Source organism: Camelus ferus, chromosome 1 (assembly GCF_009834535.1).
Source record: "Camelus ferus isolate YT-003-E chromosome 1, BCGSAC_Cfer_1.0, whole genome shotgun sequence".
NCBI lineage: Eukaryota > Metazoa > Chordata > Mammalia > Artiodactyla > Camelidae > Camelus > Camelus ferus.
The window spans coordinates 90,468,566-90,486,236 of NC_045696.1; the positions used below are offsets into that span (position 1 = coordinate 90,468,566).

General features: G+C 35.5%; 1 protein-coding gene across 1 annotated transcript in view; it reads right to left on the reverse strand.

The window, feature by feature from the left end:
• MLF1 (myeloid leukemia factor 1) overlaps positions 1–15,983 on the reverse strand; it is a 36,585-nt gene extending 20,602 nt beyond the window's left edge. The window contains 1 exon segment of the mRNA XM_014563954.2: positions 15,795–15,983. Coding sequence (XP_014419440.1) covers positions 15,795–15,841 — 47 coding nt within the window. The 5' untranslated portion in view covers positions 15,842–15,983.
• Between the last annotated feature and the right edge of the window lie 1,688 nt (positions 15,984–17,671).

Sequence of the window (17,671 nt, forward strand, 5' to 3'; positions counted from 1 at the left end):
GATGTTCTAAGGACCTCAAATGAATAAACATTAATCAATCCTCTTCAACCATTTTATCACGGACCTCTAGTTCAATTTTTGCTTGTTTTGATGCAAATGGTCTCCATTTATTTAACAAACATATACTGAATACCCATGTAAAAGGCACTGTGCCAGGCAGTGGGGACAGAGCCCTGACCAGGAAGTTGTAATACTTTCTGAAGTACTCAGAGTATAAATTGCAAATAATGATAAATTATTGAGCATTTGCCTACTTCTATCCAAGTAAGTCTTTGTGTTTACTGAAGTATAGTTGATTTACAATATTATATATTAGTTTCAGGTGTTTTAATTACCATAGTTTTGAAGTATAGTTTGAAGTCAAGGAGCATGATGCCTCCAGCTTTGTTCCTTTTCCTCAGGATTGCTTTGACTATTCAGGATTTTTGTGGTTCCATGTACATTTTAGGATTTGCTTTAGTTCTATGAAAAACGTTATGAGTATTTTGATAGGGATTACATTAAATCTGTAGATTGCTTTGGCTAGTATGGACATTTTAAAACTTTTATTCGTATCATCTTCAATTTCCTTCATCAATATCTTATAGTTTTCAGAGTATAGTTCTTTCACTTCCTTGATTAAGTTTATTCCTAGGTATTTTACTCTTTTAAATGTGATTTTAAATGGGATTGCTTTCTTGCTTTCTCTGACATTTCATTGTTATAGAAAAGCAACAGATTTCTATAAGTTAATCTTGTATCCTGCAACTTCATTGAATTCATTTATTCTAATAGTTTTTTGGTGGAGACGTTAGGGTTCTCTATATATTGTCCATGTCATCTGTAAACAGTGACAGTTTTACTTTTTCCCTTCCAATCTGGGAGACTTTTTCTTTTTTTTTCTTTTTCTTTTTCTTTTCTGATTGCTGTAGCTAGCCCTTCCATTACTATGTTAACTAGAAGTGGCAAGAGAAGGCTGTTCCTGATTTTAGAGGAAAAGCTTTTAGATTTTTACCATTGAGTAATGTTAGCTGTGGGTTTGTCATATATGGCCTTTATTATGTTGAGATACGTTCTCTGTATACCAACTTTGATGACAGCTTTTATTATGAATGGATATTGAGTTTTATCAAATGTTTCTTCAGCATCTAATGAGATAATCATGTGATTTTTATCTTTCCTTTTGTTAATGTGGCATATCACACTGATGGATTTGCAGATACTGAACCATTCTTGTATTCCTGGAATAAATCCCACTTGATCGTGGTGTATGATGCTTTTTATATAGTGTTGAATTCAGTTTGCTAATATTTTATTGCAGATTTTTGAATCTATATTGATCAGAAATATTGGCCTGTAATTCTTTTTATAGTGTCTTTGTCTAGTTCTGGTATCAGGGTGATAGTAGCCCATTAGAATGAGTTTGAGAGTGTTCCCCCCTCATTTTTTTTTTTTTTGAAATGGTTTGATAAGGATAGGTATTAGCTCTTCTTTATACATTTGGTAGAATTCCCCTGTGAAGCCATCTGATCCTGGACTTCTATTGGCTGGGAGTTTTTGATTACTAATTCAATTTCACTATTAATGATCAGTTTCTTCAGACTATCTACTTCTTCCTGATTCAGTCTCGGAGGTTTGTATGTCTTTAGAAAATATCCATTTCTTCTAGATGTCCAATTTGTTGGCATATAACTGTTTGTTGTATTATGATTTGTTTGTATCTGTGATACGCTTGTAGTTTCTCTTCTTTCAATCCTAAAAAATCATTTAACCTAACATTTCTAACATTGTCTTTTTCCTTAGCCAGCTTTTCTTCCTTATGTCTGTATTTCTGTTAAACACATAGTCATTATTCTCCAAGTCATCCAAATTCAAAACTTCAGGAACGAGCTGGCTGTTTGTTGGGTTTTTATCTGTCCTGTGTTAGCTCCAGGAGAGGAAAGGGTGAGGTCTGTTTCCATGGGAAGAATAAAGGAGATAGCAGGTCCTCTAGTTCAATCTCCCTCCATCAAGAAAAGTTGAGTTTGGTTTACTTCTGAATTACCATTAAATCTTTTTTTTTAAACAGTTCAGTGGCTTTTAGTATATTCACAATTGTGCAACCACTATTATTCCAGAACATTTTCATCACTTCAAAAAGAAATTCCATACCTGTTGGCAGTCTCCCGTCCTGTAGCCCTTGGCAGCCACAAACGTACTTTCTGCATTTGCATATTTTGGGCATTTCATGTACCATTGAATCTTTCATCTTATTATTTTCTTCCTGGATTCTAACATCTAGTAATTTGAATAACTTGGAGCAGTCATATGTCTAAATTATTTTACACTCAAATTGACACGACGGCTTATCTGGGCATAGAAATCTACATAATTTCCCCCTAGTATTTTGAAGACATTGCTTCATTATCTCCCTTATTTTTGCTTAAGTCTGATGACAATCTGGTTCTCATTATTTCTAAGAAATTTATAGTCTTCATAAGTTTATGATTTTTTAAAATATATTTTTATTATATTAAAATTACATTGTCATGGGTCCAAGTATAGAACTTTAAAAAAAGATCCTGTCAATCCTTAAATTTCCCTTTTCAATCAGAGTTCTAAGGATTTCAGCCTTTCTTTAGTTCTAGAAATTGTTCTTAAATTATTTTTTGGGGTGTGTATTTACTATTCTTTTTCTATCTGTCCCTTCCTTGTAGAAGTTTTAACCCTCTGTGATTTTTGTGCTGCATATTGAAAGAAATTTCTTGGCTTGGTTTCCCAGGTTACTAATACAGTCTTTGGTTGTGAACATTCTGCTTAACAGTTTTGTTTTGTTTTTTTAACTTTTAAGGTCAAATTTTAAATTTCTGTTTATCTCTGGTTAGTTGTTTTGTTTTGTTTTTTTAATGACTGCACTATCCTCTGACATCTCTGGAGCTCTTTCACATTTAGCCATATATTTAACATTTTTGACACTCTTCTTTCCTTAATATCCTAATATTAATAACTTGCCATGTGATATCATTTCTCTTCACTAAAGAACCTAAACATTTCTTGTTCTGCGGGTATGAATATTTGCAACAGGTTCTCTTAGTTTTATCAGAAAATAATTTATTTCACCCTTTATTCTTAAAGAATAGTTTCACAGATAAATCTAAGTTGTCAGGTTTTTTTTTCCCCCCTGCAGCGCTTTAAAAGTGTTTTATACTGTCTACTAGCCTCTGTTTTGTCTGGTGACAAGCCAAAGGTAATTCAAATTATTAGTCTCCTGTATACAGTTAATGTATTGTTTTCTTTTGTTTCAAGATTTTTCTTTTTATCTTTGGCTTTCAGAAGTTTGATTATGATGGATATATGCATAGTTTTCTTCATATTTATCCTTATCCATATTTATCCTTATCCATATTTCCAGCTTCTTGACTCTCTAAAGTTTTATCTTTCACCAAACTAATTTGGTGATTTTCATTATTATTTCAACTAATTTATATGCCTCATTCTCTTTATCCTCTTCTCCAACTACACCTATGTTAGATATTTTGATATTTTCCTACAAAAAATATTTTTATTTTTTTGTTTGTTTTCAGATTGATTTTTATTAACCTTCAAGTTCAGTGACTCTTTTCCTATGTCATCTCCATTCTACTGTTAAGCCCATCCAGTGAATATTTTCCTTAAAAATATTGTATTTTTCAGTTCTAGATTTTCTATTTGGTTGTCATCATTCTCTAGTACCTTCTCCAGAAAGTTGTTTTTGTATTTCATCCTGCCATTATAGTGTTATCTCCAAGAGGGTTGGTACACTGGATCTTTCGTGGCCACACTCCTGAAGGTAATGGAGTCTCCTGAAGATATTAATTACACTTTCTATAGTCTTTGTTTCATTAGCTTTGTTTCCTTAAATGTTGGTTCTTCTGTTTGGTGAGCATAGCTTCTGTCTTTCATGATGTTACTTTTCCTCAAATACGTGCAATTTTTTTACATATTTTGAACAAGATAAAGAAATTAATTTCAGAGCACAAATGCTTAAAAGTATTTCAAGTGACTTTATAGATATGAATTAGGAGGGAGAAGCTGTGCTTAGTTTGGCTCAGTATTTGAGATTTCCTATTTTCACATCCTCCCAAAACTCATTCAGTCCAAGGCCTAACAGACTACTCCACTGAAGCTAAGATTCTGGATTTAAGTTTTGCCAATTTTGGGCAATTAATTGAGAACTGGAAGGCAGAGGTGCAGCAGAGCCTATATGGATGACTACTTCTCTTTGTTGGTAAGCACAGTCACAGAGGTACGTAGTTTCTCTGTAGCAGTATTAGCAGAACCCTGAGTGTCTCATCACTAGAGCTTTATGGGTATTGGGGGACAGGCAAGTGAAATCCATTTTGCTTACATGCTAGCAGGTACACAACACTTTCGGAGCCAGGAGCAGCGGCAGCTTCCCGATTCAGTGACTCCTAACCCTGGAAGTGGAAGTTGCTCCCTCTGTGGTCTGAATCTGTGATATGACTTTGGGAGTCATTCCTGAAAGTTCAGTCTAGAATCTTGTTTCTTCAGCCATCACAGTGATTCTCTAAGCCATTTAATGCCCTGTAATAAATTGTTTTCTGCCTGTAATTGCTAGAGTAAATTTTGTTTCCCACAACCAAATATCAATGTAGGTGGGCAGGTTATACGCTTATTTTTGTCAGCCTTAATTCCCATTCTAGGACTTCTGAATAAGATTGACTATTTCAACTACTTAATCATTTTTCTTTTAAGTACTCTTCACTATTTTTTCTACTTTCTTTTCTTTCCCTTAAAAAGGCATAGGTTACTGTTCTTGGGAGTAAAAGGGGAATTTTTTTAAAAATTCAAGTTAAAAACAATTGAAGTCTTGCTGATTGTGTTAGTCCTCTTTATAAAACAAAGACTACCTGAAAATAAAATAACATACAGAAAATATTGTTTGTCTTTTCTCCTAGATTAGAAGCTACTGGAAGAAAGGGAACGCATCTTGCTTGCTCTATCCATTGTACAAAATTATCTGGCCCACAGATGTTTCTGGATGGAACAATAACCAAAAAAGGATAGGAAAAGAGCCATGAAAGACTTTTCAGCACTTTAAAAGCATTTAAATGGAATATTATGCCATCTTTAAAATCTCCAGACAGATATTTATGTACTGATATGGAAGGATTAGCAGGATATAGAGTATACCACCTCCACTCATGTTAAAAAATCCATGCACAAATGCTTATAAATGTATAGAATATATCCCTAGGAGGCTATGCAGCAAAACGGTACAGTGGTTGCATTCTGAGAGGGTGAGTAGATGGCTGAGGGCCAAAGGTGAGAAAGGAGTCTTTTTTTTTTTTGGTCTTAAAATAAGCTATTTTATTGATGTATAGCACACACAGAAAAGTGCACAGATCAATCTTAACTGTACAGCTCAATGAGTTTTCCATCTTACCCATTTTTAAGTGTATAGTTTACTGTTAATTATATCCATATTGTTGTGAGGCAGGTCTACTGTGCCTACTGTACTGTATGAGTTTTTGCCATAAACATGTATTACATATTTCAAAAACACACTTTTGAAAATGTAAAGCACTTTGATACTTTATAAAATAAAGTATTAACTGCCAGATGTTAGATGTTACTAAGTTTTATAGGTTTTTTAAAATTTTTTTATAAAGTTTCATGGTGCACTTGTAAATATGGAAAACTGAAATGGGAAAAAAATTCTGCAATTCCAAATTCAATGTAAATATTCAGTTTGGGCTGTATAAATGTGTTTTTTTTTCATAATAGTTAAAAAAAAAGCTTATTTCTTGGCAATTCCCACTAACATGCTGTAAAATAAAGTATGCCATTTTATCTCTGTGAAAATCCTAAAGATTCTCAAATTTTGGTATTCATGGTAACATGCTACAAAGTTTTATGTTTTAATAAATTAGTATTTCTCAGGTGTTTCTAATTAGGCATTAGTTTTCAAAATATGCTAAGACAGAAGGTGTACTCCAAAAACTCTGTGTAGTTCTGATGTCTTATTGCCTTAAACTTGAATATAATTTCTGAAAATTGAATGCAGAAATTTGCTATCTAGAATGTTTCAAATCATTAAATTGATTCTACCATAAATGGCGTAATGGTGAGTGTTTTAAACTTATCTAAAGGATTTATTCTTTTTGTTTAAACTACTATGGTTAACTAAATTATTAAATTATTGCTTTGCATTTCAGAAGCAATATCTCAGCAGTGAAGTTTTACTAAAAATAAAGAACTAGGTGTCAATATTTCCAGGAATTATAATCTAGTCTTCTACTCAGAAAGCAGTGCCATTTCCCAGGTACCTCTGATGATACTACAAAGTATTAAAGTGAAAAAACGAAAAGGTGAGTATTCTCTAAATAAATCTAATAAGGAGTCTGTTTATGAGAGTGTTTCCAGATGGTTTTGCTCTACAGATCTTGGGCAGTATGAACTGTTTTAAAGGAAACTGTTAAGTAGAAAAAGAAATGTATTCACGACTGACACCAGGTCCTCTGCATTCCTGACCGGCACAATAATGTTCAACCACCTCTGCATTAGGACCACTGCTGGTCTGGATAATTGATCCAGATTCTAAAAATTTGTAACACATCAGTACTCTTACTTCATGTGTTCTCCTGCCGTCACTCTTGTCCTTCACATACCATCCACCAGGGGACACTGCTTTGACTACTTTCTAGCCTCCTTTCTGTTGACAAATTTTATGCAAAGTCACAAAGAGAAAGAGCTCTTCAGCATGTGCAGGCTGAGGATGCTCTTCATGCAACAGAATACAAAAATTTCAACAGGAATCCAAAAATTAAACTATTCTTAACCAAATTAGTAACTGAGTCTCTCAGAATGAAGAAAATATTTAGTTGAATGATCAGCATTATCTACAGAAATGTACTAAATTCACTTAGGAAATATGATAAAATGAAGACACTAGAGCATTAGGTTTATTTACATATTACTCATATTTCCTCCTTTCCAACTAAAAACAGACTAACATATTAAGGATTAATCAAGTAAAGATATTATACATAAAATGCAGAAAAATATTATACATACAATGCAGAAAAATATTATAAATAAGATCATTTTCCCATGAATTTTTATAGGATTTTTAGTTTTGAATTTTTGTCTGATTGATAGGAGTGATTGGCATGGAAAACTTAACAGACTACTATTCCTAGATTTGCCACCTATTAAAAGTTTGAAATCACTATTTTAGCAGAATAATAGGCAACCAGCACTATGAAGAAGTTGTGACAATTTAAAAATTAAATGGGTCAGTAGTTTTACACTTTCCCAAATCAAGACCTGAAGATCAGAGGTTAGTTTCAATTAAGGAATCAGAATTTGGTGTATACATCTCCCTAGTTTTACTTAAAGAGACAGAGTTTCAAGTAGTTGTAAAACCCATAAATGAGTTGTCTTAAGAATTTCTAATTTTTATTTCAAAAACCAGATTATTCCAAAGTATTTCCTAGTTAGATGATACTCAGTGCCAGATGATACCAAGAAACTGAAACTACTGTTAATTTTGTTACTTGTACAAATGGCATTATGGTAATGTAAGAAGACAATATTTTTCAGAGATGTATTTAGCAATACATATAAGTGAGATGAGAGGAAGTCTGGAATTTGCTTTAAGACATTTTGAAGACAGCAGCAGCAATAGAGATGAGTAAAGCAGCTGTAAATTTTGAAATTCTGGGTGATGAGGACACAGTATTGTTATACTGCACTACTTTTGTAGTATATATTTTAAACATTTCATAATAAAAATCTTTAAGGAATAAAAAAAGGAATAGAACTATGTAGAGTTAAAGGATTTCATACCATCTGATGTTTTAGAATGGATGATTCAAGAGAGAGTCCTTTTGCTTAGATCCCCATACTCACTGGACACTTAGAGCTTAGAATACAGGTCCAAATGTGGAGGAAAAAAGTGTTCACTCTCATTAATATGCAGTTACTTAAGAAAACCAGTCAACTTTCCTTTTAGAGATGTCAATGAGAGTCAAATGCAATGAAGAAAGATACTTCAGGGAATACAAGTTTTCTTCAGTGAATAAATGAGTATTAAACAGCTATTATTTTCCTATAGAAACAGAACACTTAATGAGATTTATTTTTCTGATTGCATTATACTTGGGCTAAAAATTCAACAACTAACTGTGGCTCGTTAAAATGTTGCCCAGGTTTCTCTTTATTTAAATAGGAGTAGGTATATTTATATGTACAGCAAATGCTAAAAAAAAATCTTACTTTTTTGGATGACATGAACAAAAGACTGTCTGTTGGAAAAAGCATTAAGACAAAAGTGGGCTCCCAGTCTGGCTTTTGCACCTGTCTGAGCCATTCAGGGAGAAATCTGGCTGAACCCCAGACTGAGTTCAACTCATGTCTACCCAAAACAGCAGCTGCTTGGAGATAACACTTTAAGATTTCTCTCGTTCAAGCTTGAATTTTTAACAACGCCAAAGTCTCTTGTGGTAGCAAGAAGCTGTGTTAATATTTCAAAAATTAAGCTAATACATAGCTTGTTTTATAAAATATAAAAAGAAGAGTTATTATATTTTTCTATCTATTCATATTGTTCTCTTTCAAAAATGAATGTTTCATTCTTCTAGGAAAATAAATTAGAAAATATAACGATGCTTTACAAAGTTCATATCCTATAAACTGGTCATTTTGTGTACATAAACTACTCTAAAGTAATAATTTGAAATGTGGTTAAAGATTTATCTGAAAAATATTCTTTTCACTTCGACAGGATGTAATATTTTGCAGCTACTAAATTCATGCTTTAAAGAATATCTAAAGATTAGGAAAATGTTTACGGTATGTGTTGAGGAAAAACTGTATTTATAACCATAAAGCTTGGTTTCAATTTTGAAAAAAATTTCATATCTAGAAAATAGAAACAAAATACACCAAAATAATGATAGTATCTAAAATCTTGGGTTGCATGATTTCCTTCACCAAATTTTCTATAGTTTACAGATTTCCCATGAGAATGCATTTTCATTGAATAAATGAGGAAAAATTTACTTATACTATTATGATGACCATACTATCTCTTACAAGATTGCTGACGCAAACCACAATCAAACAGAATGAAACTTGGCACCAAACACATTTTTTCCACTCCATATTATTTACCTATCAGAAGCTAGGAAATACCTTCCCCCACAAAAAGCCTTAACTCCTAGATTGATTTTGGGTCTCCTGGGAATATCAACATACAGTTTTTTTTTTTTAAGAGGCTGATAATATTTCACTTAAGAATAAGTTCCTGTTTTTAAGACTCTCTCAAATACATATTATATATATATTTTTCCCAGAGTTACAATTTTACTAGCCTGTACAAGAATATAGATACTTGTGCTTCTAAGTAAAAAAGGTTAATGCTACTTTTATTTCTTTCTTTTAAACATTTTTATTGATTTATAATCATTTTACAATGTTGTGTCAAATCCCAGTGTTCAGCACAATTTTTCAGTCATTCATGAACATATACACACTGTCACATTTTTTTCTCTGTGAGTTATCATAACATTTTGTGTATATTTCCCTGTGCTATACGGTATAATCTTGTTTATCTATTCTACAATTTTGAAATCCCAGTCTATCCCTTCCCACCCTCCACCCCCCTGGCAACCACAAGTCTGTATTCTCTGTCTATGAGTCTATTTCTGTCCTGTATTTACGCTTTTTGTTTGTTTGTTTGTTTATTTTTGTTTTTGTTTTTTAGATTCCACATACGAGCGATCTCATATGGTATTTTTCTTTCTCTTTCTGGCTTACTTCTCTTAGAATGACATTCTCCAGGAGCATCCATGTTGCTGCAAATGGCATTATGTTGTCGGTTTTTATGGCTGAGTAGTATTCCATTGTATAAATATACCACTTCTGCTTTATCCAGTCACCTGTTGATGGACATTTAGGCTGTTTCCATGTTTTGGCTATTGTAAATAGTGCTGCTATGAACATTGGGGTGCAGGTGTCATCCTGAAGTAGATTTCCTTCTGGATACAAGCCCAGGAGTGGGATTCCTGGGTCAAATGGTAAGTCTATTCCTAGTCTTTTGAGGAATCTCCACACTGTTTTCCATAGTGGCTGCACCAAACTGCATTCCCACCAGCAGTGTAGGAGGGTTCCCCTTTCTCCACAGCCTCTCCAGCATTTGTCATTTGTGGATTTTTGAATGACGGCCATTCTGACTGGTGTGAGGTGATACCTCATTGTAGTTTTGATTTGCATTTCTCTGATAATTAGTGATATTGAGCATTTTTTTCATGTGCCTTTTGATCATTTGTATGTCTTCCTTGGAGAATTGCTTGTTAGGTCTTCTGCCCATTTTTGGATTGGGTTGTTTTTTTTTTTCTTATTGAGTCATATGAGCTGCTTATATATTCTGGAGATCAAGCCTTTGTCGGTTTCATTTGCAAAGATTTTCTCCCATTCCGTAGGTTGTCTTCTTGTTTTACTTCTGGTTTCCTTTGCTGTGCAGAAGCCTGTAAGTTTCATTAGGTCCCATTTGTTTATTCTTGCTTTTATTTCTTCTAGGAGAAAATTTTTGAAATGTATGTCAGATAATGTTTTGCCTATGTTTTCCTCTAGGAAGTTTATTGTATCTTGTCTTATGTTTAAGTCTTTGATCCTTTTGAGTTGATTTTTGTACATGGTGTAGGGGAGTGTTCTAGCTTCATTGTTTTACATGCTGCTGTCCAGTTTTCCCAACACCATTTGCTGAAGAGACTGTCTTTATTCCATTGTATATTCTTGCCTCCTTTGTCGAAGATTAGTTGACCAAAAGTTTGTGGGTTCATTTCTTGGCTCTCTATTCTGTTTCATTGGTCTATATGTCTGTTTTTGTACCAATACCATGCTGTCTTGATGACTGTAGCTCTACAGTATTGCCTGAAGTCTGGGAGAGTTATTCCTCCAGCCTCTTTCTTTCTCTTCAGTAATGCTTTGGCAATTCTAGGTCTTTGATAGTTCCATATAAATTTTATTATGATTTGTTCTAGTTCTGTGAAATATGTCCTGGGTAATTTGATAGGGATTGCATTAAATCTGTAGATTGCCTTGGGCAGTGTGACCATTTTAACAATATTGATTCTTCCAATCCAAGAGCGTGGGATATCTTTCCATTTTTTAAAGTCTTCTTTAATTTCCTTCCTCAATGGTTTATAGTTTTCTGTGTACAATTCTTTCACCTCCTTGGTTAGATTTATTCCCAGATATTTTATTACTTTGGGTGCTATTTTAAAGGGGATTGTTTCTTTACTTTCTTTTTCTGTTGATTCATGGTTAGTGTAAAGAAATGCAACTGATTTATGCTACTCTTTATTATGCAGGGTCTCAGATAATTGACATAGCAGTCCCATCCATCAAGGGAAACTCCTTCCTTCCACTACACATGATAGTAGCATAAGCAGATTGTTATGACTCTCTTGATCATAAAGTAATGTTCCTTAGTTTCAATGAGGTATGTGGGTCCATAAAGAAAATACATCAGATGATTTAAGTTTTGACACTAGAAATAATACAACATTCACAAGAGAATCTTTAGGGCATGGGCCTTGACTTCTACAAATTTCTAAGAGACCACAGGGCTAGGCATATAGTAGAAAACGAAGAAATACTTGAAGAATGAATTACATTTCCATAGGCAATTTTATTTTCCTGCCGTTTAGAAGCACAGTTTACAGTGGTGGTATGGCAAAAGGCTTTGATGTTAAAAGAGTTGTAGGAGTGACTATGGCTTCTTCCCATTCTGTAAGTACAGATGGTACCAAATGGCATTCCCTGACCCAGCAACTACGTCATAATCATGTTGTGCTCCCTGGCTCCTAACTCAAGTTTGTACCTAACAAATCAAAGATGCCCCAAATGAACAGCCTAGCTTATCTAATAAGGTGATTTTATTTTATTTCCTGCCATGGCAATATTCTCACTCAAGAAAATGACTATCTCAGTCAATGCCTATCTTATATGTGGAATGCATTACATTCACTTTCATCTCAGCGAATTGGTCAAAGCAGTATCCTCCCACTACTTCCAAAGAGCAAAGTAAATAAATTTTAAAAATTAAAAACAGAATTATAGACATGTAAATGTTAGCCCCTGATGAAAGCAAGGAGATTAAAAAAAGTAACATCCTGTGAATATATGCAGGGTTTCTTTAACAACCATATTGTGGTCATCACAATATGGCGCCCATATGGAGAGTTTGGGTGGCTTAAAGGAATGTTAACAATTTATGATGAAGAATAAGGCTGATTTGCCAACCTGTTTCTGAGTCTTTATAACAGCTGATAAGTGGTAACACAGCTATTCTTTGTAGACTTGCATGATCAGGATTTCATTTCTATAACTCAGAAGATTCAAAGTTTATGTTTCTGTACAACGTAGAAATTTCTAGGTTATACTACATATACGTAAACTTTTATATTTAATAATCAGTTTTTTAGGGTATAGGATAGATGTCCAAACCATTTTAACCTCAAATTAATTTTCCTATCCATCCATCCATATTTCTGTTCTTAAGCAAATACAAATCAGAGGAGAAAGTAGTATTCTTGAGGGAAAGCTGCATGCCAGGAAGTGCTAGCTTTTAGTCTTAGTGCTTTTAACCAAATTACAAGTATTATTTATTTTAAAAGATATATATGAAGGTATACTGTGAGGCAATTTTCACTGATAAAACTTCAGCTCTGAAACATATTATGATACATCAAAAAGTCTCAAATACATAATAAAACACCAAACTTTAAAATATCACTTTTAAAGTTTCCCTTTACTTTTCTGATAAAATATTTAACATGTACTGTTACAGGAAGATGAACATTGAAAGTGAATATATTTGAATTCAAAGCTACAGATTTTGTTTTAAAATCCTTAGTGTTTAACAATTTGACCACTGTATTTACCCAGTCTTTACTTTTTGAAAAATTCAAATTTTATGTCCAAGAAGTATAAATTTTTTGTCTGCCACTTTTGATGAATTAGCAAATTGGTAGTGTGTGCTTGTTATTGATAACCCTGATTCTGAGCTAATGAATTATTTAGAAAATGGTAGCATTTAAATTAGAAAGTGCCAACATCAACAATAGCACCCTTTGAATGTAAATACAGATCTTCCTCAACTTACGATGGGGTCATGTCCTGATAACTCCATCATAAGTTGAAAATAACTGTACATCAAAAATGTACTTAATACACCTCATCTACCAAACATCATAGCTTAGCCTAGTGTACCTTAAATGTGCCCAGAACACATTAGCCTACAGTTGGCCAAAATTCTCTAAAACAAAGCCTATTTTGCAATAAAGTACTGAACACCTTATGCAATTTCTGTACTAAAAGTGAAAAACAATGGTTGTGAGTGGATGGGTTGTTCACCCTAGTGACAGCGTGGCTGACTGAGCTGGCTTGCTGCCTCTGCCCACTTCATAGGAGAGCATTCTACCACGTATCACTAGTCTGGGAAAAGACTGAAATTCAAAATTTAAAGTATGGTTTCTACTGAATATGTATTGTTTTCACACCACTGCAAAGTTGAAAAATCTTAAGTGGAACCATTGTAAATTGGGGACCAGCTGATTACTTTCAGCAATCCAGCAATCAACTAAATACCACATCAACTACAAACAGAGTAAACGACATCAGACTGTTATTAAACATTACTTACTGAATACTTTCTACATGTCAGACATTAAAATAGCCACTAGGGACCAGACCCAAAATGTTAGCAATTGGGATATTTATATAAAAGATGATAAGCATGGAACCTTTCTGTGTTCCTTAAGGTTAGTTGATGATTTAATAAGGAACCTGTCATCGTTATGAATTCCTTATGTTAAGTAATGGATACTCATTTTGTTTGGGGTTCGGGTAACAGGAGTGGGACAAATGACAGATTACTAAACTCATATTCTCTTTCTCCATTACCTCCCCTAATTACATTTATTCTCTATATTATTAATTGTGAAGCAAAAAAATTATAAGTATAAATTAGTTTTATAAAGTTAATTACAATAATTTTATCCCAAATTTTTATGACATGGCTGCCTGCATTTGAAGAAGGCCACAGAGTGATGACTGAAAGACCTACTGACATGTAACTGGTGGTCCTATCTGTCCTAAGCTCAGGGCAAGAGTGTCCTTTGATGTATGCCTACTATTTGTGGTCTGTTACTATTTCTGACCCAGACTCTTGGGTTCATTGCCTTTGCTCAGAAATAGTCACCCAAGAGTTTAAATTACACTTCTGCTTGACATTTTAAAGAAGGTACTGATTATACATTCACGGTTAAGGTCATTGCTCTTTATGACATAATCAAGGACAATACAACTCAAAAGCTTTGTCATAATCTTCTTAACTGTCACCCATTGTACTGATGTCACAATTACATAAGAACCACCTCAACAGCTCATTTACTCTATGGATATATTTAGTCCCTACTCTCAGAGGGTTTTAAAGAGGAAATCATAATATACAATTTGAAATTTGTTAAAACGACACTGATCATAAACGTCCCAACCACTCCTAAACAAGTTAACTAAAACAGTATAATAAATTTGCCTGAGTCCGTATACCCCTTAATTATAATGAATAACCTTTAGAGTAAAAAGTTAATCATTTAATTTTTCTACATTAATCATTTCATCTTTTGTTCTGTTAATTTCTTTTCAATTATTACTTTTACATTTTGTTTTAATATAGTACTAACACATTTAAGCCAATATAATATTTTCCTTCAAAAGCAAACAAAAATCTACATAGTAAACTTAATATTTTAACCTTTTAAAAAATGGTCTCCAAGTTGCATAAAGAATAGAAGTGATCAAAATAAATTAAGACAGCAAGTCGAAATTCAAACTGGCAAAACACATGGGCAAAAAAGTAACACAATTTTTCCTGTTTTAGGGATCCAACTAGATTGTGTTCTTTTACATAATCGCTAGAGGAAGAACTAAAAAAAGACAAAACCCAGAAAATGAGATCATAATGCCACTAGTTTCTGGATGCCTTCGTTTTAAGGCACCACATTATTTCACTTGGAACCGTTTACAGGGGTTGGCACTTGTTTACCTGAGGTGGTAAATGCACCCTCTCTCTGCTTCCCTGCCCTACTTTTGACAGAAAGAAGAGTCCCTTTCCAAACAAGGCTACCTTTGTAACAAAGTAAGCAAACAAAACAGTGTACCTGGCAACTTCCAACCACTTCGAGGGGAGAGACAGCACAACTCTAACTTAATATTCTTATAAACAAGTATAATGGACAATACTGTTTTTAAAACGCTTCCCTTTTCGAAGACTTGTCCTCTACTAAGTATTCCCTACCCCTCATTTGAAATTGAAACAAGCGTGGGTCCTGTGAGCATAATCCTCACCAGACGGTCCACCGAGAGGGCAGTTTCGTCACAAGCAACGCCTTTGCAGCTGTGAAGACTGGACTCCCGAACGCAGGAAGCGTGGGGGTGGGGGGTGCGCAGTACCTGAAGTCGCGCCAGGTTGAGAGCAGCCCACACCCGGGTTTGTTGGGGAGGGGGGCCTGCTCGACTGCCCCCCACCCCCACCTCACGCCCCCGAATCCTTCTCTCCTCTCCTCGCCCTGACATCCCACTAAACCCTCTTCTCCCTTCCCTCTCATGTCCCCATGTCTTCCTCTCCCTCAAGCTGCCTCCGGTAGTCACCCGAATTCCGTCTCGCCGTCTGTCGAGTTTTAACTCGCTCTTTTCCCTTAACAGCTCCGCTCAAGATCCCTGAATTCCCTCGCGGCCGCGGGGTCCCGGGCCCCGACACTCACGAGAAGAAGGGATCATCCTCAAAGCTGCTGCTCAGCATCCCGAACATCCTGGCTCCGTGTCGGGCGGCTGCGGACGCGGACAGATTGGAAAACGATGTCACTTGCCGCGGCCGCGACCCCAGCCAGCCTCCGCAGCACTGTCAACGCTTCCCTCCCGGCCGCGACGGCCGAGCCGGCTGGGAAAGGCGGTGCCTGGCGGAGAGCGGCTTTCCCATTGGGCGCTGGTCCCGTAACGTCACCAAGATGAGGCGGGGAACAATGTGCCGCTGCCGTGGCAACCGCGATCAACACAGTGGAGGCTTAAGGTTTGGCCTCGCTCCAGCCAGGCAAACCACCGTGAAGTCTCCTGCAGGACGAGATAGCCTGTTCTCTGGGCTGCAGGAACACAAAAATTAGTCTACCCTCTATGTGACCTTGGGCAAATCGCCCTGGGCTTCGAATCCCAAGTCTCTTCGGGAAGATGGAGATGGATCAAGATTTGGGCTAAATGACATCCAAAGACCCATTCCACCGGCCACATTTTGTGATCCACACCAAAGTTCTATATCCGAAACACTCTGTGGTGGCTGGTCAGAAGCTGTGAACAAATTATGTGAACAAATAACAAAAAAAAATGTGCAAAAATTTTCTGAGTGAAGTTAGTAAATGGTGTACTCAGTACTTGAGAGAAATGGGATGAGGCCTATCAGATTTCAACAAAACTTAGGACTTTTGTGAGCCTAAACTGAATGCAGTGTTTCCCAAAGTGGGAAATGCTAAAGTTTTAGGTAGGCATGGTAATTTGAAAATCAGATGAGAATGTTGCTCTTTTCTGTCTTCATCCCAGTCCCTATTTAAGGAGCAAGCCTCACTATGATGCTGGTATGTCTTTAACACTTCTCCAGCATTACTTAAAGAGTAGGACTCAAGTACAAGGCCTGCAACAAGCAACCATAGCCAACTAAAATTCCACTACTATATATTTTTGTATTAATTGCATTTATATGTGAGCCTTCTATTTATGGCAAGTGAAACTGGTTTTACATTTAAAGTGGTGCTATATATCAATAGCTAGTCTTTAAAAATTTAAGTGAAAAAATGAGTTAATCTAAGGAAACTAGTATAGTTGGGATTTGGACATGTTGGGGGCAGGTGAGAGGATATCGTGACAGTAGTTCTCACATTACTGAGCTTTGGAAAAACACTGTTCCAAGGCTTTCCAGGAGACTAGAGACAAGTGGAGGAGAGAAAGAAAAAAAAAAAAAAAAAAGAAGGAACATAAAATAAAGAGACGAATGATGAGTCTAAGAAGAGAGAAAATGCACCTTGCATGTCCATCCTTAATTCAGTGGGATCCCCAGCCTCTCTAGAGGGCTGTCCTGTGGGGATAGAGGGTCATCTATGGCTGCACAGGGCCTCCTGGGATTGGGCCAGGGAGGTGGCACCCAGCCAGCACGAAGAAGCCTGCAGGGCCTGATACGGAGGCGGCAGGAGTACTCAGGGGTTATTTTGGGAGCCGGAAATTTAATCCTTTGGACCTTTTACCTCCCCACCTTTAGCCAAGTTCTCTGGCAGCCCCCCTTTCTTGAGATTGGTGGCATGAGGTAGGGCCGACTTCACAGCCCAAGTTAAGGTAGCGTAGCCCTTCCAGGGAAGAGGATATTTTCCTCTATGGCCTCAGAATGAAATTCAGAGAGCATATACATATTAGGGTTCTTCTTAGTTAGTTTCAATAAAAATGTTTTAGAAGAACTGAAATTATTTTCTCTTTAAAATAATACAGCCCAAGATGTTAAGTAGGCCACCCTTTAAAAAAATTAAATGGAATGGGGAAGTTATTGGTAAAAAAAAATGACAGTATTAAAATAGTCCTGGATTAAGGTCAATAAAGCAATTTG